At 37.2% G+C, this 24,822-nt stretch overlaps 1 protein-coding gene across 3 annotated transcripts in view; it reads right to left on the reverse strand.

Annotated features, from left to right (window-relative positions):
* BRD10 (bromodomain containing 10) overlaps positions 1–24,822 on the reverse strand; it is a 65,878-nt gene that overhangs the window by 20,526 nt on the left and 20,530 nt on the right. For 2 of the 3 annotated variants that reach the window (XM_034410359.3, XM_034410358.3), the window contains exons 2-3: positions 10,111–10,311; positions 5,389–6,779 (exon numbers count right to left, since the gene is read on the reverse strand). In XM_034410359.3, the coding sequence (XP_034266250.2) occupies positions 5,389–6,779; positions 10,111–10,311 (1,592 nt within the window). The remainder of the gene's footprint in view (positions 1–5,388; positions 6,780–10,110; positions 10,312–24,822) is intronic. The other variant, XM_034410360.3, reaches the window with a different exon arrangement.

The following is a 24,822-nucleotide window of genomic DNA, read 5'->3' on the forward strand; positions in this document are numbered from 1 at the left end:
AAGGTCTTCTTACTGTTTGATTTTGGTAATAAACAGCCAGTTTGGCTGGAATATTTTGTAGTTCCTCCTCTATTACCTATTTCATATATCTGATATCCTATAAACCTATATCTTCAAAGATGAGAGAGTAAATTCTTATAAGCAAATGAATGACCAAAAAAAGCATTTATATTTTTTCCTATTAGGTGTCATATGTAGAAATGATACAATATAATATTCTTACATAATATACATTACAGGAGTTCAAATTGCAATGAATATATTCCTTTTATGATCTATTTGATTGATAGAATAGAATGAATTAGCTACCCTCAGATCTTGAATTTACTGAAGGTCAACCTCACTAATGTTCGATTAACGATATTGTTTTAAAATAAACTTTTCTATGTGAATGTTTTGAGAACATGGATAATCAAAACTTAATACAGTTCTTTAATTTTTTTCTTCCACATTGAACATTTTAAGCAAAACCAACCAGGATATCATATCTGTCAGAAAAAATATCTCAATATCAATATTTAGGGGCCAGATAGGGAACTCAAAAATTTTAAGAGAATTTCTGTCATTATGAAACTGGAAATAAAGCTCATGCAGAGCAGGACTCAAAATAGTTGAATTTTGCTTAATTTTAGTCATTTGAGCTAAGTTTACTTAATATATCAATGGCTCAGAAACATGGACTCTGAGCACCTAATACATTATTTGAATGATGAATAGAAGCAATGCATTGATGTTTACATTGCTACAAAAAGACTAGAACATTTTTATGATAGTAATGGGTAAGTTTTAAAAAGAATGATCTTCAAATATTGAAGAAATTGTTTTGCTTTTAAAGGCAGTTCTCGGAAAGAGGGACCAGAGAGACCCATAAGTTATTTATATATTTATTTAATTTAATTTATTATTTCCTGATAGTTAGAACAATTAATCAGCAGAATGACTTGCCTCCAGAAGTTGTGGGTACTCCAACACTGGAAGTTTTTAAGAAGAGATTGGACAGCCATTTGTCTGAAATGGTATAGGGCTTCCTGCCTGAGTAAGGGGTTGGACTAGAAGACCTCTAAAGTCCCTTCCAACTCTGTTATTCTGTTATATGCTACTCATTTCACAATTTGAGTTGACTCTGAGCAGCTAGTAATAATGTTGGTTCTTTCCTCTGGAATGTTTGCTGTGCTACCTCAGCATGGTGGTGGATGAGTGAAGAACATTGGGAGTATATAAATAATATAAAGTAATTGACGATACATTGGCAAATGATGAACCCCTTAAGTCAAATGGCATTCAACATAGTACTGAGGAAGAGTTGAGGATCTTTCAGCATGTTAATGGTGTTTATAATGTAGCTACATTAAAGCCTTCAGGAAGTCTAGTTGCTGATATTGCCATGAAAAGAAAATCCAAAGCTGTAGACAGAATTACAAAGGAAATATGGAATGTAAGAAGCATGAACAAACTCAGAACAGAGAAATATGAAATGAAACAACTACACATTGCTATCTTAGGTATTAGTAAATAGAATGAATTGGAATTGTACTCTGTAGGCATGTGGGAAAGACCCTGGGAGAAGGGGCAAATAATTTCTGCCTAGGGAACACAGATAAGAGAGAGCTGGCTAGTTGATAGGGCAAGAGGCCCAGAAGGGACCCTCCTTAGTTTCTCAGGTGATGCTTCCTATCTGGTTTACTGGTAAGGCTGTCAGATATTTTCAGTCAAAAGATCACACTGTTTACTACTCAAATGTGATGTCTCCCAGATATCTCATAGGATGTCCACTCAGGGGAGGATGAACCAATTCCTGGCATATCAGGAACTGGGTGGATTGATGGTGGACAGCTGTCCTGAAGGGATTTGGCTGAGACTCCAGCTCGGGAAAGCTTGCAGTGGCAGACAGCCAGCGAAGAGGAGGAGGAACTGCCTTCTGCATCTGATCCAGGACAGAGAAAAGGCAGGAGCAGAGAAGGTCAGCCAGACTATTTGAGAGGAGAAAGCCCCACCCGTCTTGATGAGCTGCACCGGAAGCTGGCTATTTACCACAACAGATGGATGAAGGCATTGCTGGGAACAATGTGTTTGTTCTCTAGCTGTGTGTCCGGTTGTCATGATTCTGCTTCACTCTGGAATGGTGCCTTGGAGACCATGGACTTTTCTTGCCATGTGAGATTTCTTATGTGTGGATTTAAGTTTTGCCTGGTGGATTTCAGTTTGTCTGGTGGAGTTATTTTGTTTGATCAACTTTCAAGTGCTTTGTGGACTATTGGGCCCTTGCTCTGTGGGCTAACCCTGGTCTGCTTGTGGCTGGACTTAATTGGGACAGTTTTTGGTGAAGGGAATTGTTGGGGAATATTAACAAGCCCACTAAACCACAGTTACGTGTATGTGTGAGTGAGCGGAACAGCACATCAAGACTCAAAAAGAAGTCAGAATTATTTTGCTTTCATTCTTAGGAAGGGTACAGTAAGAACAATACTTGACTACAATGCAATTAATGACCCAATGATCTAGTGGTTAAGGTACCAGGCTAGAAACTAGGAAATTATGATTTCAGTCTGCCTAGGGATGAAAGCAAGTTGGGTGATTTTGGGTCAGTCACTCTCTCAGCCCAACCCTTCTCACAGGATTGTTGATATGAGAAAATAGAAGGAAAAAAAGTATTTCACATGTTCGCCACCTTGAGCTATTCATAAAAATAATAAACGGCGGGATTAATTTTTTTAATATACCAATTAAACATTGTAAATAACCATTTAATATGATTATCCAAGTTTATGCTCCAACCACCGATACAGAAGAACAAGAAATTGATGAGTTTTATGATCAGATTCAATTCGAAACTGACAGAACTGTAAGCAAGATATATTATCTGTGTTTGGAGATTAGAGTGCCAATCTTGGAAATAATTAAGGAGGAAAATATAGCTGACTGTATGGCCCAGGAAACCAAAATAAAGCAGAAGAACAACATCAATTTCTGCCAATCCAGTGATTTATTAATTGCCAACACAGCCTTCAAATAACCAAAATGAAATTTCTATGTACACCAGAGAGAGTACATAGAAATCAAATTGACTATATTATTGGTACAAGGAGGTGGAAGAGCTCCTTTATAAAAATAAAGATATGGCCAAGGTCTGACTATGGAATACTTCACTAACTGCTCATGAACATCTTCCAGATTAAATTAAATTGTAAGAAAAAAATCCAACTACTTTCCATCGCAAAGGTGCCTTTTCAAGAGGCAACTGGACTTTATTTTTCTTTGAAGATGTTTCACTTCTCAATCAATAAGCTTCTTAAATTCTGACTGAATGGTGGGGAATGGAAGCATTTATATTCCTTGCAGATAGCTGGTCATTTGCATTCTTTTAGAAAGTCATTGAGACAACTTGGAGGTTTATTGGTGTCCTCAGGGTCACCTTCGTGCAAATAGGTGTGGAGCCTTCTTGGAACTGCTGAAAGGATGGTGTAATTCTTCCATTCCCCACCATCCAGTCAGAGCTGAAGAAGTTTCTTGGATGAGAAATGAAACTTCTTCAAAGAAAAACAAGAAAGTCCAGTTGCCTCTTGAAAAAGCACCTTTGGGACAACCATAACCTGGATGACTGAGAATCTCCATAAACAATGATAAGAACTTGATCATGTACACAATATTTTCAAAGATAATATCCAGAATCATTCTGAAATTGTGAACTTATGGAGAGGAAACCAGAAGTAGTTTGGAATGAACTAAAATAAACTGTTAAAGATTTATGTAAAAAAGAGTGCATAAGATTAAAGAAAAGAAAAAAGCAAATCTCAGAATGCATAGTGAAAATTGCCAAGAAGAGAAGAGAAGCTAAAGCCAAGAAAGACAAAGATATCAGAACCGAATTTGACAAAGAATTTCAGAAAGCTATTAGAAAAGACATAAAGCAGTATTATGACATCTGTAAAGACATTGAAAATGGAAACATAGAAAAACAAGCAAAGTCTTTCAAAACATCATTGCATTGAGAAATAGGTACCAACTTTGAATTGGAATGCTAAAGGATGCCAATGGAAGATAGTAATTTATTCAACTGATAGTAGCTGATTCAAAGATCAAACAATATGAAAGGAGTATATTGTGATTCTGTAAAGTACAGTTATCAATATCCAATATACTTTGGAAGACATTCCCAATTTTAAAAAAACTCTAGTACCAGAAGATCACTAATGAGAACAGTATACTCTGGTCATTGCCAAATCAGGAGGTTACAGAAATAGAAAGAATATGTTCAAAAATATGACAAGCAACAGAAGAAGAATCAGAAAGGATTCTAATCAAAGTAGGCCAACAAATACAGTATGTTGTGAGAATACACAGTGGCCAACAGATTGGAAAAGGTCAACCTATATTTTAATAGCATAGAAAGAAAAAGTAATAGACTCTGCAAACTATCATAAAGTATCCTTAATTTCACATGCTAGCTAAATAAGCCTTAGGGTCATCCAATGCAAATTAGAATCCTGTATGAAAAAGAGGTGGCCAGATATGCAACCTGATTTCATAAAAGGCTGGAATATAAGATATTATTGCTAATGTGCTCTAGATAAATTAAGACAGCCAAAGAATAGGAAAAAATTATATATTTTATTGATTACAGAAAGACCTTTGATTATTTTGATCATGTCAAGCTATAGAATGTTGTTTAAAAATGGGAATCCTAGAATATGTTCTTTTCCTCATGCAAAACCTATACACAGGTCAGGAAACCACAGTTTTGATGGAATATAGCAAAAAAAACTGCCCCCCAATTGACAAAGGAGTGAGAGAAGGTTGCATACTCTTTCCTTATTTTTTCAACCTATATATAGTATATATATTGAGGGAAGCTGGATTGGAAGATTAATTCAACACTGGGGAAGAAACATTAATAGCCTATGTAAGTGCTGATGACACTACTTTTGTAAAATACAAATAATCTGCAAGCTTAATATAATTAGTCTTCAATTTATGACAATTGGGACTGGAATCTCAGTTGTTGAGAGAAACTGACATTAAGTGAAATGCCCATGTGACTGCTTCATTCAACAACTGCACTCCTGCATTCCTGCTTGCAGTCATTAAATAATCTTCTAAGCAGACAGCGCGAAAGAGGCTGCCTGCTGAATTCAGTTCCCCTCTGTGCGCAGAAGGGAACTCCTCTGAATAATTGCAGGAACAAAGTTCAGGTCTTCGGAGTCTGAACTCCATTCCTACAGCCCTTTGGAGGCGTTCCTCTCTCCTCTGTGTGTGGAGGGATGCTACCTGTACAGTCTAGGCTGGAAAGAAAGTCAAACTCAGAACAATTTTTAGTGCCAACATTAAATGTTAAAATAGAAAAACAACCAGAAAAATTATTTCCCCGTTGCTTTGTTCAAGTCATCTTACCAGATTTGTGCTTCTTGTGTTTGGCTTTCTTTTTTATCATGAGTAATTTATTCTGGATCTCAGGTTTATAAGATTTTAATGAGTGGAGATGAATCTCACGTTTTCTCTGAAGGCTTTCATTCAAAATATCTTTCAATTTCTTTTTCTTTTTCTTCTTCTTCTTTGCTCTTATTTTACTAAACATTAGTGTTTTCTGTTCTACCGAATTCTTTGAAGTCACTTCTTTAGTAACTTTGTGACAATTAAAGTCTGCATTGTCAGTCTGATTACCATTCACATGCATCTGGCATGTTTTAAGTGTGTTTTCTTTTAATGGGATTCCCTCAAGTTTGACAACTGAAGATTCACCATATTTTTCTTTGTTTTCTAGAATCCTGATTTCTCCTGGGCTAAGAGGTTCCCCCAAACCATCTTCTGAAACAATGCCTTTGTCTTGATTTTCTTTACAGCAATCTTTTGTAAAGTCACAATCCTTATGTGTTTTCTCTTCACAATTGTATTTAATTTCATGTTCTGGTATAACATTCAAGAGATTCAAGTGAACCTTGGCCAAGCAAAGATTTTTTCCAGGTTCTTGTTTTGCATGAGGCAACAGCTCTTTAGCATCAAATCTAATTTCCCCATTGCTTTTGGTGCCATACTCACATTTCACCTTCTCCAGTTTAATGCGTGGTACTCTTTTTACTTTAATTGGAGGAATGGGAAATTCAGGGGCATGAAAAGGCTTTTGCTTATAAATCCGTACGTCTGCACCACAGAATTGTGGGAAGTGAACATAAGCATGTTCTAAGTAATCATAACCCAGAATCACTTCCCTGCACTCATGAATAGGTTGACCAAGTACTGCATCCTGTACATCCTTTTGAGTCTCATATATGAAGTCGCAGAGGCCTTTAAGCAACCATACCTTCTGACAAAATGGAAGTTCATGAAATGGTTTTTCCTCCAAAGGATTGACTTCTCCAAGAACTTTGAAAAACTGAGGACAGAGGCCAAGTTTTTCTGCACAACTGTCTGGATTATCGGTTTGCCCAACCATTGTATACCACTGTTGTACTTTCTGTCTAAGTGCTGCTTCCCAAGTCCTGTAAGGTAAACTTGGTCTTCGATGCAAAGTAGATCTTCGATGGGGAGGACTTAACAAAGAAGTCATTATTTTAGACAAAAATGGACTACACTGAGGCATCAAAAGACAGCGTTCCAATTCATAAAATACTATTTCAGGCAAATTTAAAATATGTTGTGCTAAACAAAGAAAATGGCCAATAGCTGGAATTTCCCACATGTTTTCCATTTGAGTAGGTGCTGCTTGAGACAGAAGAGACTTCTCCCATTCTTCTACTTCTTTTTGACTAGCTTCTTCTGCCTCTTTTCTTTCTTGTTCTCGAAGTCTAAAAAAAATCAGGTTTAATATTAAAAAAAGGAAGACAAATGGAAAATAATTTGCACATAAAAGCAAAAGAAACTTTATAGTAGCATAACTAAGATTTTGACTGAGTCTTGGATACTTCAATACTTCTGTAATGCAAAATCCACCAAAAAAGCAACCTGGGTATTTTATTATCTTGTTGCCACTGGATATTGAGTTATCCTTCAACTAGAACAAGTTTTGAAATATAGCACCTAGAGGTGCTGATGCAGCAAATGATTCTATACTTCTTTTGAAGTCCAAGATATATTAACTCTCACATCCTATTTTGCTATTAATACTTATAGCATGATGTAGTATAAAGATAAAATATTATAACACCAGACATTTGCACTCAGTGCATCCAAAAACAAAACAAAACAAAAAAAATTGTCTGTTATGGTGCCTGTGTTTAGTGAACAGCTGATGGACTAAATACTAGCAAAATCTTGTTATTTATAATATATACTATTGCATAATATAAAAAACATAATATAACAATTACTAATGTCTCAAATTAACTGTATTGAAATCTTACCACACTCATGCACAGAACAGGACTCTACTTCTCGTTTTTTATTGTTATCAAGACTAAATACTGAGATCCCACAGAATTCTATGTAAAGGAAAAACACTTTCTCAGAACAGTTGCCCATACAGTATAGTTCCACCTGCTGCAGTCCACATAATCCCACCTGCTATAGCCTCCTGGCTTTTATCCAAGTCTTTTCTTTTAAGGAGATTAACTGTAAGAAGACGAAGTGTGGGAAAGCCCTGCTATTTCTGCCCTTGTACTTTTGGGACCCAAGTTCTAAAGGAATACACTTTAAATCCTATCAAAGGTTTCTTCATTTATAAAGACCACCATATTGATAAATATGTCAATATACATTTTAAATCACAATACTTAACTTTGTCACAATCCATATTCCCAATATATTATAATTTTTTAAATTTCTGACTACTGAATACTAAATCTTATATTCTCTGCAACTGACTCTAATTGCATACCTTCAGTTTATTTTATATTTCATCTATTGTACAAGCTGTTTGGTATCTGTTTCAATTACATTAGAGTCCTAATAATAAGTCACTTGGCCAATATCAATTCTTTATCCTCTTTCTGCAACACGTTAATTTCAATATAAGAAAAGATCCTAAACTCATAAGCATTGCAGCAGCTAACTATTGATGCAAGCACTGTCCATTACATTCTATGCTTCAGTAAATCTCAGAGCTGATTGAATATAAGCTGTAACATTAATTGTATGTATGCTACCTCTAGAGCACAGCTTTTGCTAAACAAATTCAAGGAAAAAAACCAGTATGTTCTGTACATAATTTTATTCTGTAAAGAATGAGAGTTCTCCTACTCTTGAAGAAAATTTAGAGAGACTATTAATCAAGCATTGTTTTTTTTTTTTTCATGAATTCTAGAAAGTTTGAGACACAAACAAAGCTTCCATGCTTTCATCCTTGGAATAATTATGTGGACTGCTTCAAGATTGCATATGTAGTATCAAACAAGAAAAGAATATTTTGTATATTTAAAACTACCTTAGCTTGTTCACACATCAATACTTGATTATACTGATATGTTTTTGTCTTAACAATGACTGGATTTACAAATCAAAGTGCTTTGTTTAAACTGAGGTATTAACAATCCTCTAAACTGTATGCAATAACAATACATAGCCAAACACTAATTATTCTGTTCCCAGATATATTTGATTCATCTATAATTAATATACTCCTCAATCACATAGAGGATGATGGGGATTAGACTCACATATATAGAGACTAATTCAGGGAAAGTTACTAATAATTAAATGATGAAGAGCAATACAAACATAAAAGAATTAATATTAACTGGATTCCTAAATCATGATTAATTTAGTAAGCCACAAGTGCCTGGTTCATACAATACTTCAAAAATCATGGCTTGAAAAGCACAATGAGGGAGAATTCATATAAGCTATTTTATGGTTTGGTGTGCTGTATGGATGAGGCCATCTCGAAATGTCCTTTAACAGCAAAAGTTGAAGCTAGCTTAATAAAATTTAGAATTTTATTAAGAATTTAGTTTAGATTTAATAAATGAATTCTATTCCTGATAGAATTTTGTCCAAAAATTGTACAAGTTTTCCATCCGTCATCAACCTAAAAAACAAAAGATACCTGCAGATTTCTTATCTAAGGAGGTTCTAAGAGAACTTCTGAACTCCAGAAATTCAGAAATAAAGACGTGACCAAAATGAAGGAATGGTGTAGTATGATGTTTTTTAGAAGAATGGTACAGACTAAAGACAAGAATTGTAGTTTTATCTCCTCTTGTTGCAGAGGAAGATTTATAAAAATAATACATTCTTTACAAAAATAAAAATGTACTTATCAATAAAATTGAAGATCTATCCCTTTACTTAGATTTATATACCTCTTACTTTATAAAAATAGGAACTTTTGCCATCAATTAAGATAACCCTACATGCCAAAATTAATTTTCATAATTCAAAAGAGAATCTTTCCTGAAAGTTAATTTTAATTAATAGTAAAAGCTTTCTAAGCCAAGCCGCTCTACCAAATTAGTAGTTACCTTCTTCTTCAGGCTCCTTTTTCACCTTCCTCCTGATTTTATATAACTCCATATATTAATGCTACATTAAACTTAATTGTAAACTATTAATCATGTAAAATAAATGGGAGAAATGTTAACTATGTTGATGTTTGAGCTAATGTCTAAATTAAACCGTCCCCCGAAAAATGAAATGCTTTGAGATACTTTGCTATCAAATGGTTTTCTAATAAAACAAAAATACATGTTTTTTGTTCCAAAGCAGGGCATTAATGAAATGAACAGTCAAGGCTACCACCACTATTATGTGAGTAGACATCTTGGTGCCTTGCTTTCCCCTGCATCCTCCCATGAACTTCTGAAAGCTGATTGGGAGACATGCAGTGAAGAGAGACTGGGTAGGTGTTTTCTCAACAAGTACCCGTCTACCAATATCTAGACACAATTGGATGCTACCCACAGGAAAGTAATGATTAATTTTTTTTTTTATTCTGTAGTCTTAGAGCAGTTTTTAATTCTTGAAATATAAAAGTGTATTTCATATATTTTGATTCAAAAAAGTCTTATTTTTCTAAGAACAGATACAACGGCATAATTATCTGTAACTATTTAGATTTCTTTTGGAAATCCGTTTTGAACCAGAAATGAGGGGCAAGTGAAATGTTTAATCTTTTAAGGGACAAAGCCTGGATGGACAAAATAAAGAAAGAATAGCTAAACACATTCCACTTTTGCCTTTTACCTCTTTTCTTCTTTTGCTTTCAGTTGTTCTTCCTGTCTCAGAACCTGAACCATTACGGATTCAAACACGCCTGTAGTCAAGCCTGCTAAACTGCGGGGTGTAGAACGACGCCTTGTTGAAGTACAAGCTGTTCCCTTCTCATCTTCCAGCCCATAGAACCCTTTAGATGTTACTGCTATTGCTGTCTTCTCTCTTAAATGCCTTGAAAGAAAAATCAAACAAATGCACAAGAATGTTTTTCCCGAGCAGCAGTAATCCAGCAACTACACTTTTCACATTTACAAAAGGCAGCTCAATTAGACTACTCTCTAAGTGTTATTCTGACATGTATTCTGATAGCAAAATATACTCTTCACTATGCGCTTTGTGTCATCATATGCTCTGTAATTAAAAAGAAACAATTTTTTCTCTAAAACAGTAACCTAAATTTTATTTAATGTCACCTTCCATTAACACATTTGACCATTAATAAAACTTCAAGGAAAAATAAGAGACTCTGGAATGGGATAAATATTGGTGTAGAATCATTTGATCATGTATCTTCGTTATTTCTTTTGTGAGTAAATACTCAAACTACCCCTTACATTTAAAATACTATCTTATATATCTGTACAGTCTATATATGCACAGATATATGATTATCTGGATTAAGTCCTACTGAATTTTCAAGTATTACCTTTAATTATACTTGCTTATATTTTCACCTTCTCATTTGCACTTCTTCCCTCCAAAATCTCCCCTGCTTAAATTGTTAAGTTATAGAAGGAAAGCATTATCACCAGCACAATGTACTTTGAGGGTACTTAGTAAGAATGTAGCATTTGAAATTGTGACTACTTCCTCTCTACTATAGTAGTGTTTCTGTAAAAATTAGAAACATTAAAAGCAAGCATTTCTATTCTCAACCAGTAAACATCTAATTGATTTTTTAATGAGAACATGCTTTATAAAGATTATTACTCATATAGCCCACACCATTTGTGGCTTCCAGTTCTGCTTTTGTGGCAACTATGGCTTTTTTATATGCCATGATAGCTCACATTTGTGCAAAGCACACTACGAAATTGAAGAGAGCAAGAGAGGATGACATATCCAAATTCATATTGTTCAAGTCTACCAAGATCATTACACCAGGTTTTTATCCCCAATTGCCTTTTATTTGTAACCTTTGAGTTCCGCTAGTTTACTATAATTACTGCTATAACAACTATTAGTCTGAATTGGCTCTTAGACTTTTTGCATTAATTGTTACACTTTATTAACTATCCATAATCCCATAAGCATCTCACTCATACACAAGTGATTATGGTTTGCCTTATGGGATTAACATAATAGCTGATAGATGCAGAGCTTAAGTAGACTTCTCATTTGTCTGCATTTCCTGGAAATGCATATTTTAGGTGGAACCATTACTCAATCACTTCTGCTTGACTCCTCCTGCCAGAAGCAGAACATATGAAAGCTCTTCCTTTAATAAGCCAGAATCTACAGCCAAAAAATAAACATGATTTCCAGGTATAGAAGAGCAAACTAGAGGTACTGGTTCCGGCAACATTCTAGGAAACAAGGCAATGTGTTTCTTTGATCTGTTTAGCTGCTCCCACTGAATGGAAGAACCAAGTGAAAATGACTGAGCAGGTGTGTGCAACAAGCTTCTAATTAAATCAACTGTAATTCAAAACACTTTTGATTTAGTCTGACATTAAATACAGACTAAATACATTAAATACAGACTTCTTTACCCCATTTCACAAGTGCATTTTGAAGATTAAAACTCAGATTTCAAATTGCCCTTTTATTTGTGTCATTCTTCTACATAACTTCAATAGTTTTTAGCTCTACAGAGATATACTAAATCTTGGTTGACACGAGGGGCCGGTTCACTTTTCAAACTCATTATGCTCATAAAGGAATATGCTCTACTTAGTTCATTGAGACCTGTTATTAAATAAATATCAAAATAGGTGCAGCCTTTAAAATGTTACTAATTATGGGACTTCTAGGGAAGAAATGGTCAATTGAAGATGGCCACATCAAGAGTGGAGCTGATAATTTGGGGTTGCCCAAAAGTGTGTCAGACAATTGCTCCTTGTAAGAACTGGTAGGTTTAGAGCTCTGGGAGATGAGGAAATTCCTTTGTCAAAACCGCTGATGGCGTCTTTATGAACACAACCTCTAATCATTTTTGGAAATTGTTCATTAATTCTTTTTCAGCTATTAATCTTTGGAACTACAAGTTTCTATAGCATTGAGTAAGTTTCCTTCATTCCTTTATAAAATAAATTTTATATATAAGTTTTAGGTCTTAAAAAATTCTTATTTGGAATAAACAGCAAAAGGCTGATTCATTTTGGAATATTACAAATAGACTAAGGATCCAGATGGATTTGAAATATGATTTTGAAATTAATAAGACTCCTTCCCATAGAAAAGTGAGTAAATAGGTATTACTTCAGTGGGAAAGTAACAGTTTCATATTTCACCGTATACTTTACGCTGCGGCATGTCATGTTGGCCACCTGATAGTGGAAACATCTTTATTTATTTATTTATTCAACTTGTATGCCGCTTTTGTCTGAAGATTCAAGGCGGAGCTTCAGACAGCGCTGGCTCAATGGCTTAAAAAAACAGCAGCTGCAGCTCTATTTGTTCAACCCTCCACAACAGTCCCAGTTTCACATATGGCCTCTTGAGAAAATTAATTGCCCATTCCTGATCAAGATTGTTAAAAGGAAGGAATATAAAGTTGATTGATTTGATCAAGGTTAAAATAGATACGTTTTTATCTCTCGTAATCCTTATTGGACTTTTGCTGACTAGGGTGAATGACAAGATTTTAAGGATTTGTTTAAAGATAAGAGATGTGATATGGAAAGATTGTTTATTTTATTTTTAGAGAAGATGGTAACTTGCTAAAATTGTTTATGTATGTTATGATAGAGGGGGAAATCATTTATTTATAAATTTCTTTTCTCTTCTTTTATATTATTTTTTTCTACTTTTCCACTCTTTTTATTTTTTCTTTTTATTATTTTCTTTTTCTTAGTTTATATTTTTATTTTTAATTGCAATGTTTAATAAAAACATGTTATTAGAGCAACGCAGTACATAAGATTCAAAGGGAAATAGTTATTCCACAACACAAATAGGCATTGCATACAATTTAAACCAGTGGTGAAATGTAAAATTTGTTACTACCGGTTCTTTGGCCATGGCTTGGTGGGGGGTACTGTGACTGGGTGGGTGTGGCCAACTTTTTTTTTTTGTTTACTTTTAAAACCATTTTTTCTACAACCTCTTTGGCCAATCTGTCAGGCAACTCAGCTGGGATTGTCAGAGCCTTTTAAAAGCATTTTTTCTATAACCTCTTCAGATGAAGAGCTGCGTGATCATCAGAGGCTTTTTTTTTTAGTTTTAAAAGCATTTTTTCAGCCAAAGAGGTTGTAGAAAAAATGTTTTTAAATTTTTTTTAAAAAAGCCTCTGATGATTGCACGGCTCAGCTGGGCATGGGGGGGGGACTTTTGCTACCAGTTCTCCGAACCACCCACTGCCATCGCTACTGGATCAGGCAATCCGGTCCAAACTGGGAGCATTTCACCCCTGGTTTAAATCTTTAATTAAGGGTATCTTTTCCTGGGATTTTGCTACAACTCAAGACATCAGCCATGCAATCCTAGGAAAAGAATCAGGATGAACTACTGTGACCCTATAAAAGACACAGTTGCTTCAATGATCTACTGACAAGTGCTTTTTTCCCTTGAATGCAATCTTCAATAATTAGTGACAAAAGAGAAGACAGAGTAGGAGCAATTGTGCCAAAATTTTATGTAACACTTTTAGAATTTCCATTATTCATAAATCTTCTATCTACAACTACATCGATTCTCAGGGGCTTAAAATATGAGGAAAAAGGCAGATTGAGAGTAAGCAGACTGATGTTTTCATTAAAATTATGCAAATATGATATAATAGAAATTAGATGTCTAGAAAAATTGGTAAGTATTTGAAAGATGTGCATAGTTGCACTTAAGTATAATATGCTTAATAGTGAGGAAACACTATTTGGGAATGGAAACTGCCTTTTAAGCAGGTACCGATCGAATGGGCCCTATCTGCTAATTTGTTTATAATTCCTGGGAGATGCTTACGGATACGATCAAAGATATTGTTTAATTTCCGAATTTCTTCTAGGTTTCTTGCTGTACTTATTCTTTATTGTGGATTTGAATTGCAAGAAAATAAATAAAATATCTTTGTGTCTTGCAAGAGTCAATCTGGAAGTTAAATCATCCAATTAATCTCTTTTACTTTAACATACTAGGTTTTCAAAGAAAGTCCAAAAATAATCTCAAAAGTAGTTTTAGGCTGAAAAAAAAGACAAATCTACCCTGTAATGAGTTTTTGGTTCATGGCTTTTTCTAACAAATTTCATTATATTTCATATAACCCAAATTTTTCCTTTCTTTGAGAACTTTTCTCCATTAAGAGTTTTGTCATATTTTACATACAAATGTACCGTATACATTTATAAACACATAATAAAAACTACTACAAATATAGAGGTCCTCCTGAAAATGGCTGGTGGTATCATTTTGGTTATAAATGGTACTTAATAAATGTTATTTAATAATATAATTGTCCTCCTAAAAGCTGAGGGAGCAAGTGCAATATTGGAATGGGAAAAACTCTGAGCAGTAAACAGACCTCTCCTAGTGAAACAGGTAAATTTTATATATCAGTTTATACATCATAGTGATTGATTGTTCAAATGCTTCAGTGGAAATATCCACATTTTTTCCAAATTAGGATTGGTTTAGTGTTTAGTACAGTTTAGAGACAGAACAAAAGGTTTGGAAAAAGTCTCATTTTTTCTTGAAAGGTTTTATACAATTGGAAACTTGACTACTCCATACTTATTTTTCCACTTAAATTTCACTATTAAATACACATAAAATGCTTTTATTTTGATTCTGTATCAAGGACCAAATTATGGGAGAAGCTGGAAGCTGTATCATGCAATAGCAATAGCACTTAGACTTATATACCACTTCACAGTGCTTTACAGCCATCTCTAAGCCGTTTACAGAGTTAGCATATTGCCCTCAACAATCTGGATCCTCATTTTACCAACTTCAGAAGGATGAGTCAACCTTGAGTGGGTGAGATATGAACTGCCAAACTGCTGGCAGCCAGCAGTCAGCAGAAGTAACCTGCAGTACTGCATTCTAAACACTGCCACCATGGTTCCACATTTAATTCGTGCCCTACCCACTATGACTCTTAAAGTCATGTAAGGGTTTCTCTCAAAGCTGGTTACAACTCAAGAGGAGGTAAAACAGAGATGTATTTTGACCCCCCTGATATGGTGAGGTGTCTAAACAATGATGTGGCTTGTATAACAAGGTTTAAGAATGTACAATTTTGGAATTATTGACAAAGCATTTTAAAAGTTAAGAGGGAAAACTCACAAAGTATGTAAAAAGCCCAATACACCATCTTGTGATGTTAAAGAATATGTTTAGTGAGGTAAACTAAGGGACTGCATAATTTATTTTGAAGTCTTACGAAATTTTCTCAACTGTTTTATAATTCCTACAACATTTAAGAAGTGCATTGCGGGGGCATCTATTCAGCCATTTAAACACCGCTTAATATCCAGGGTACATTCTGAAAATTAGTAACATCTAGTTTTATACTGAATTGTAAGCTAATGTATCAGGTTAATATATCACCTTTTCGTCTCTACTACATCTAAACACTACATGACAAATAAATTTATATGCTAAATTAAGAAAGTATGACCATAACCAATATAAATCGATTTTCATATGCAAGGTACTACCGTGTTTCCTCGAAAATAAGACCCTGTCTTATATTTTGTTGAACCTTGAAATAAGCGCTTGGCCTCATTGCCATGTGCTCAAAAGCCCGATTGGGCTTATTATCAGGGGATGTCTTATTTTGGGCGAAATGGGATATATACAGTTCTGGAAGATACATAGTTTAACTAAGACAGATGAAGAACTACAAACTCAGCAGCTATAATTCAGCTAAATTGCATTAACATATAACATTTGCTTATAAAATTTACAGAAAATCTTACCAATTGTAAGCATTGACATTTAATGTATATAATATTGTATATACAGTAAGAGATAAGCATCTTACTTAGCACATTACTCATTTATTGGGAAATCACTCTAAATTAATTTCAATTCCACAACTAGAACCCATGCCTTTGGGTAAATATAGATTTATTTTGAAAAATAATAATTTAATATAGCCTCTCAAGGTATATACAGTTACATTTTAATAAACTGCTCCTATGTATTGATAATATTTAAAGACATGGTACAATAATGCAGCAAAGCTATTAAACAGGCCAAAACTAGTATGATATTGAAAATTCTATGGAAATTTGATTAAATTCAACTGCTGCTCAAAAAATCTGCAAAAACATGGAATATATTGCCTTTCAAGAATCTTTCTGTGAAAATTAAAATATTGCCTTTGAATCCAGAATTTATAAAGACAACAAGGATTAGATTATTCCTAAAATAAATCTTCAAGGTAAATCTAAAATAGTATCAAATGTTCTCATCTTTAGGTAAGTTTTATGAAAGACTTTCCAACTGAAGTAAACAATGGCATTTGAGCAGAAAAGTATTGACCACGAATTCCAAACATTTCATGATAAAACAATGGAACAAAACATAGGTTTCCAGAGGCTTCGTTGATATTAGCTCCATATAATCTCTGGATCAAGCAAGTGTAACTCAGACACTTTCTACCATATTTTACCCCAGAAATATTACTGAAATATTACTAATATGTTGAAACCTCCATAATTAATATTAGAAAATGCAGAGACTATCATGATATTCCTAGTTCTTTCTCTCTTTCTTCCTCCTCTTGTCTCCCATGTGCCAAATGTTAGATTATACATTTTATAGAATATATATTTCTTATTTTATTATAATGTATTATCTTGGCATAATTTTCAATACTAAAGCAACTATAATAGTAACTCCAGTAGTATTTGGAATGCTATAGGATTTGATTAGTTACTATCATTAGATAACAGTCAGATTTTTTCGGGGGAAGTACTTGTACTTTTCTGGATTTATATTTTTTGACATTGTCAGTTAAAGGAATTATTTCCAATTTATTAAACTAAAAGCAGAGGAAGTAATAAATGTGATAATGAATTTTGTAATTATATCTAATAGGAGACATATTTTTTCAGCAGTAAGCATACTAATTTGTGCTGAAATTTGAACAGTGTAACTCTATAAAAGAGATTAAAAAACAGGACAAATGTTTATTGTTCTATTTTAGTTATTTTCTTAATCTATCCCATTTGACATTATTAATTCTGAAATGGTTATCTTTCCAATTAAGCAGGATATTCATGGATATATTTACTAATATTAGAAGAAAAATTCACTATACAGAATAGCAAATTATAACAAGATCTTCAATTGACCAAGGCACTTCAATAAATAATACAAGGTACACATGATCCTGGCTAACCTTTTTTTCAATCTTATTTTTGATTCCCCCCCCCCCATTTTTATTACTTTATAAGCAATTCAAGGCAGTATAAACATACATAATATGCTTTCCTTCTCCTGTTTTTCCCACAACAAACCATGCAAGGTGAGTTGGGCTGAGAGAGAGTAACTGGCTCAAAGTCCCATATGCCACACTGGCTTTCATGCCTAAGGCATGACTAGAATTCACAATCTCTTAATTTTTAGGCTAACCACTACACAAAGTTGCCTTTTATCACTTTTGGAATCCAGGGGCATAGGATTGTACCCTGAATTTATTACTTTGTTGCTGAAATGCTTATATGCGATTTAGACAACTTTGCTTATTTTAATTAATAGATCCAGCTATCTTTTTAAAGCGCAAAGAGAAATGGTTACTATGGAGGCTTGTAATTAAAAAAATAATAGATAGTAAAACATTACCAAGAAATAAATATTTTATTTTAGTAATTTTTTGCATAAAGATGTCCTATATCACCTCAAGAAATTTATCTAAAAAATGTTAGGGTAAAGTTAATTCAGTCTCCTATCTGCAACATAGATGCAATGTACTGTAAATTTAGTTTACAAGGCTAGTATAAGAATTTCTAAATAGGACAGATACAAACATCCATTTCTCTATTCTCCCTACCAGACTTAAGATCTTGCTAAAAGAAAATTACAGATTTTCCTGTATTATTGGCTGGAGGAGGGGGAAAAATAGGGAGAGAGAAACGTAACATTATGGGAAAAATGGGAAGCTGAAAACTCTTCTACTGTGTTTTGAACTCCAGCAATGCAATTAACTGAAGTATTATATACAGATCTTCCAAAAGGACCTAGGAAACAGAATTTATACTAAGTGAAGATCTCCAAAATTTGGTACTAGCCAAAAGATATGTAGAGAGATACAATTCAAGATTTGGAAAACTGAATCCTCCATCTTTAATTGACAACAGCATTTTTTTCAGGAAACACTTTCAGAGCAGAAGAATCTCATAAAAAATTATGAAAGAATATTGAGTTTCTCAAAATAATTTCCAATTATGCATATATTAATTCTACACAAAATGTAAAGTAACCTGGGAATTACATTCATTTTATGAGTGTTTGATGTTTAATGATTCCAATTAATGTCGTGAAAACTCTTTATATAATTCACTCATATTCAGTACAATTATTTGAGAAATATTTGAAATAATGTCTAATTAATAAATTCAGTGTGTGTGTGTCTGTGTGTGTGTGTGTGTGCATGATAAAAACTAAAAGTGAAAATAAGTACAGGCATCAACTAGACCAGAATTCTCCAACCTTTCCGCCTTTGCCCGGAGGGGAGGGGCGGAGAGGGGATGGTTCCGCATGAGTGACAGGCAAATGTGCTATGCAGCTCCATTTACACGCTTGCTGGACGCTCATGCAAATGGAGTGTGCTTGCCCATGCTTGCCTGCTGCTTGCACAAGTGGGGATGCATGTGCATACACACTTGCCCACCACTTTCACGGCCCAGTTCCGAAGGGTTCAAGGCTTAGTAAAAGGCCATGGCCCAGGGGTTGGGGACCCCTGAACTAGATAAACTCTTGACCACTGGTTCAGAGATATTTCCCTACCTAAATAGAATAACAGAATTACCATGGGCAGGCAAAAAAACAATGGAAGTAGGAGAGACCTCTGACTTCCTATCGGCTTCCCCTTTGATTTTCCTTGTAGAAAACGTTGGAAATTACTTTCATATCATTGCAGTTGCCGGCAAAGGTGCAGTAGCAGGGGTGAAATGCTACCAGTTCGCTCTGATTCGGGCGAACTGGTAGTGATAAAAAATCCAGTTCGGGTGAACCGGTAGTAAAAAATGCTTTAAAAATGTTTTTAAAAAGGTTCTGACGATTGGGCGGCACAGCTGTGATCGTCAGAACCTTTTTTTTGGCTGCTGCCACCCACTGCTGGCTCATGTTTAAGTGATCGTCCACTAGGACTCCAAGGTCCCTCTCATAATTGCTATTTTTGAGCCAGGTTTCACCTAATCTGTACTTGTATCTTTGATTTTTCCTGCCTAGATGTAAAACCTTGCTTTTCTCCACATTAAATTTCATTTTGTTAGATAGGCCCATTCTTCAAGTCTGTCAAGATCTTTTTGGATCATGAGTTTGTCTTCTGGGGTGTTGGCTATTCCTGCCAGCTTAGTGCCATTTGCAAATTTGATGAGTTCCCCTTCTAGTCCTTCTTTAAGTAATTTATGAAAATATTAGTACTGAGCCTAAGATGGAACCTTGTAGAACCCCACTGCTTACTTCCCTCCATGTAGATGTTGTACCATTAAGGACTACATATTGAGCATAGTTTGTCAGCCAGTTACAAATTTATCTGATGGTGATGCTGTATATCCCACGTTTCCCTAATTTACCAAGAAGTAGGTTGTGCTCTACTTTGTCTAATGCCTTGCTAAAGTCTACAGTGTTCACAGCATCTTGCTGCTCTAATAATTTAGTCACTTTGTCAAATAATGAAATAAAATTGGTTTGCATGACCTGTTTTTAATAAACCCATGCTGGCTACTAGTTATAACTTTGTTTGTTTCTAGATGTTCACAGATCTGTTTTTTTTTCTTTTTCTAGTATCTTCTCAGGTATTGATGTTAAACTGATTGGTCTGTAGTTTCCTGCATATGTTTTATTTTCCCTTTTTGAAAATAGGAACTACATCAACTATTTTCCAATCCTCTGGTAGTTCCCCAGTACTCCAGGACTTTTTTTAAGGGTATGGTACAACGGTTCTGATATAACATCTGCCAGCTCCTTCAGAACTCTGGGAGGTAATCCATCAGATCCCGGTGATTTATATTCATCAAGATTAAATAGGTGTTCTCTTACCATTTTCTTGCTTATTTTAATTTTTATTTCTAGTCTGTCTTTTGTAGTTACGTTTTTGATAGGTTGGGCTATAGTTTCTTTTTGAGTGAAGACTGGGTTTTTATTATCATATTTTTCAGAGTTTCCCATGCTTCTTGAGTCGTTTTTCCATTTATGATTTTCAACCATGGAATTTTTTCTTAGGCTCTCTTTGAGTTAGTTAAAATCAGCTCTTTTAAAGTTTAAGACATTGGTTAGATTATATTCCATTGCTTATGTTTGAATTATGTTGAATTCAGAGGTGGGGTGCTGCTGGTTTGGACTGGTTCGCCCAAACCAGTTAATCTGATTTTCCATAACGCTGCTCCTCCAATCCATAGTGTGGGAATTGTCTTCTAGTACTGGGGAATACTGAGATGAGATTCTTTCCAATTCTTGCTGACCACGCCCCCTTTGCCTCTCCCACGTCAGTCTTTCACACTCAGTTCTGGGGAACTGTAGTGTTTTTTTCTGGCTATTAAATCTTAGCTATTTTCGACTTATTTCTTGAGATAATTTTGGCTGCAAAGGGTTGGTAACGTGTCTGGGGCTCCAGACCGTTCCTTCCCTTCTCAAGCCTGGGTAAGGCTCTTACAGCCGTTCCGATCTGACCCGGCTGGGCGGATCGGCCTAATTCGTCCCTCGTGCTGAATTGCTTTTAAGGAGCTGCTACGAGGGATCTTACAGCTGCTTGGGACCGGACGCGTGTCAGGGGCCCTGATCGCTCCGTCCCAACCTTCCTTAGCGTCAGCGCAGCTTTGCGGATCTGACCCGGCTGGGCGGATTGGCCTAATTCGTCCCTCGCGCTGAATTGCTTTTAAGGAGCTGCTACGAGGGATCTTACAGCTGCTTGGGACCGGACGCGTGTCAGGGGCCCTGATCGCTCCGTCCCGACCTTCCTTAGCGTCAGCGCAGCTTTGCGGATCTGTCCCGGCTGGGCGGATCCGCCTACAATTTGCTGCCAGCGTTCGATAGTGCCTGGGTGGGCCGTTTCACATTCAACGCCACAGCTCTGTTCCCAGGGCGGCTCCAGAGTCGAGACTGAGGTGACAGCTTACTCTGGGATACACACGAGGTATTTAGAAAGCGGGGACAGCGTTTAGCGTGGCGGACCCTGTTTCATCGTGATGCCTTATTGCGGCTGCCATTTTGGATATTAAACAGTGCGGCCGCCATTTTGTTTTTGGCAAAGGACGGATTAGGCTGCCATTTTAGCAGCATTTAGCGTGGCGGTCCCTGTTTCATCGTGGTGCCTTGTTGCGGCCGCCATTTTGGGCATAAAACAGGGCGGCCGCCATTTTGTTTTGGCAAAGAGTTGCCTGGGCTGCCATTTTGGCAATAAGAAGGAGGCGGCCGCCATCTTAGCAAGGACAGGTGGCCCAGTTCCAGCTTTCTGACAGCCTCTATTTTGGGTGGCGTAACTGGCCAGTTCACTGAGGCATTCTAATCTCAAGCCTCTACGTTTTAAGATTACTGGTTGTTCCCCTTAAAGGGGCGGCCAGGATTGGAAGTCACTGATTGCTTTTCCCTGCTGGTTGGCCTTACCATTGCCACTCTCTGGCTCATAATCACAGGACTTATTATCTTGTCTGCAGCCTTTTATCTGGGGCTTTGTAATTGACAACCTCTCGCTTTGCCTTTGATTTCAGTTTCCTGGCTGGGCCCTCACCTTACCTGATATGGCAGACTTGGATCTGTCTTCGGATTCTGAGCAGGGAACAAGTGACATTGCTGTGCAGATCAAAAAAAGCCAAAGACAAGTCCGCTCGCTCCAAGCGCAAGTCTCCTCAGGTGTCTCGCAGCAAAAGCGAATTGAGACTGCACAATGTGCTAGAAAAGCAATTTGAAAAGGCGAAAAAATCCAAGCGCTCCAAGCTTCCATCTGAACCATCAGGCTCCTCTGCACAGTTTGTCGAATCTGATGCTGACTCACTACAACAGGAGCTCATGGTGGACACAATGGCCCACCAGACTTCTCAGGGGCCCTTGCCTACTGAATCTGTGCAACCCCTTCAGGCCTCTACCTCTACCACTGAGCCGGCTACAGCCTTCACACCGTCTGCGGTGGGCCTCAGATCTGAAGACTCTTCAGGACATATGGACCTGCAGTCTATTTTATCTGATACTTTGGCAAAGATTTTAGCTGCGAGTCTTCAACAGACTGTTAATACGGTACAGCAGCGCGCCTCAGCTGTGGCGGAGCCGACTGTCACCAAGAGACAGACCATGGTGGTCACCTCATCTCAGACTCAGGACGTGACTTCATCTGAGGAGTTGGACCAAGAAGAGGAATGTCCTGAGGACATTGAGTTTTCTGAGGATGAGAGGTTACCACCGGAGAAGCTGATTTTCACTGACTTATTCGGGCCTTCTGTGTTCAAGTCTCTCTTGCACAAAGCCAAAGTTACTACCCAATTTGGCATGGCTCCTACATCACAAACTAGCAACCAACAATCATCAACCCCCCATGAGGCCCTTTTTCAGGTTGCTAAGCCAGAGAAGGATGCAATACCGTGTCCCCCCTTATTTGCTGATGTAATTCAAAATGCGTTTGTGCAGCTGGGGTCGTTGACGGCCCCTACTAGTTTAGACAAGAGACTGTATTGTGCTTCCACTGAATTGGATGATATTTTGGCTCTTCCATCGGTGGATGCTCCGGTGGCTAATCTTGCCTCTACTTCTGCTGTGACGACTGATGCCTTGGACTCCCTCAAGTCGGACAAGAAAGTCGAGCTTGGTTTTCGAAAGGCTCATCAAGTGGCCGCTTGGGCCATCAAAGCGGCCACTGCAACATCCTTTTTTAACAGAGCCTCACTAATATGGCTTAGGCAGCTTCAGGAATGCCTTCCGCCCAACGAAAAGCGTATGCATCAGGACATTAACAAGTTGGTGGCGGCTACCGAGTACTCGGTTGATGCGTCTTTAAATGCTGTGAAATTTGCTTCCCCCGCGCTAGTTTCCACTGTCACCAATCGCAGGATGTTCTGGTTGAAAAATTGGAAAGCTGATTCCAAGGCGAAGTGGAAGTTGGCGTCTTCCTCTTTCAAGGCTCTGTCCTTGTTCGGCACGGCTCTGGACCCTCTCCTAGTGGAGGACAAGGAGAAGCATAAAGTTCTGCCCTCTACGTATCGTCGTCAAGACCGTAGATATGTTCCTTATAGCCAGCGGCAGCCCTTTCGGCCTTCTTCCGGACCCGGAGGGTCCTACTTCCAACGTCCCTCCTCCACCGCTGCTGAGCGAGGTTCAGACAGGCAGTCATTTCGGGACCGTCAACGCTACCAGACGACGGCCAAACGACCATTCCGAGGCGGAGGCTTCCGCGCAAGTAAAAGAGGCAAATGACTCAACTTTCCCAGGTCCCGTTGGTGGTCGCTTCCAACAATTTCACCACCAATGGGCTCTGTCGACACAGGACGAGTGGATCCGACGCACAGTGCGTCACGGACTATGCCTGGAATTCATCGACTCCCCCCCAAGTCGCTTTCTCCGTTGTCCAGTCCCTCACATTCCACAACAACATCAATTGATGGAGGCGGAGACTGCCCACTTGCTGACAATCAAGGCAATAGAACTGGTACCCGTGGGTCAAGAGGGAGCCGGGTATTATTCAACCCTGTTCCTGGTGCCCAAGTCTTCGGGAGGTCACAGAGGCATCTTGAACCTGAAACATCTCAACAAATACATCTTGTATCGCAGGTTCAAGATGCAATCCCTGGGATCAATTCTGGCATGTGTTCTTCGCAATGACCTGATGCAGTCGGTGGACCTCCAAGAGGCCTATCTACACGTCCCGATACATCCATCTCACCGAAAGTATCTGAGGTTCGAATTCAACTCCCGACATTTCCAGTATTGCGCGATGCCATTCGGACTCTCTTCCATGCCGAGAACGTTCACCAAGTTGGTCTCTGTAGTAGCAGCGACGTTGCGGGTTCGGCCAGTTCGTCTGCTTTGCTACCTAGATGACATCTTGGTTCTGGCATCGTCCCTTCCTCAGGCCAAGACAGACATGGAGGCAGTGCTTCGTGTGTTTCAAATACACGGATTTACCATCAATTACAAAAAGAGCCACCTCATATCGACAACACGCCTCCTTCACTTGAGGACGGTGATAGACACGGCCAAGGGTCAGGTCTTCCTTTCACCGGATCGGATTCTCAGTCTCCAGGCTTTGACTGCTCAGATACGCACACAGCGAAAGACTTCTCTGTTTCACCTGTCCCAATTGTTGGGAAAGATGGTGTCCTGCATTACCATAGTCCCGTGGGCCCGCAGGCATCTAAGGCCACTACAGTG

This window comes from Pantherophis guttatus, chromosome 2 (assembly GCF_059756535.1).
Source record: "Pantherophis guttatus breed Tessera chromosome 2, ASM5975653v1, whole genome shotgun sequence".
In the NCBI taxonomy this organism is placed as follows: domain Eukaryota; kingdom Metazoa; phylum Chordata; class Lepidosauria; order Squamata; family Colubridae; genus Pantherophis; species Pantherophis guttatus.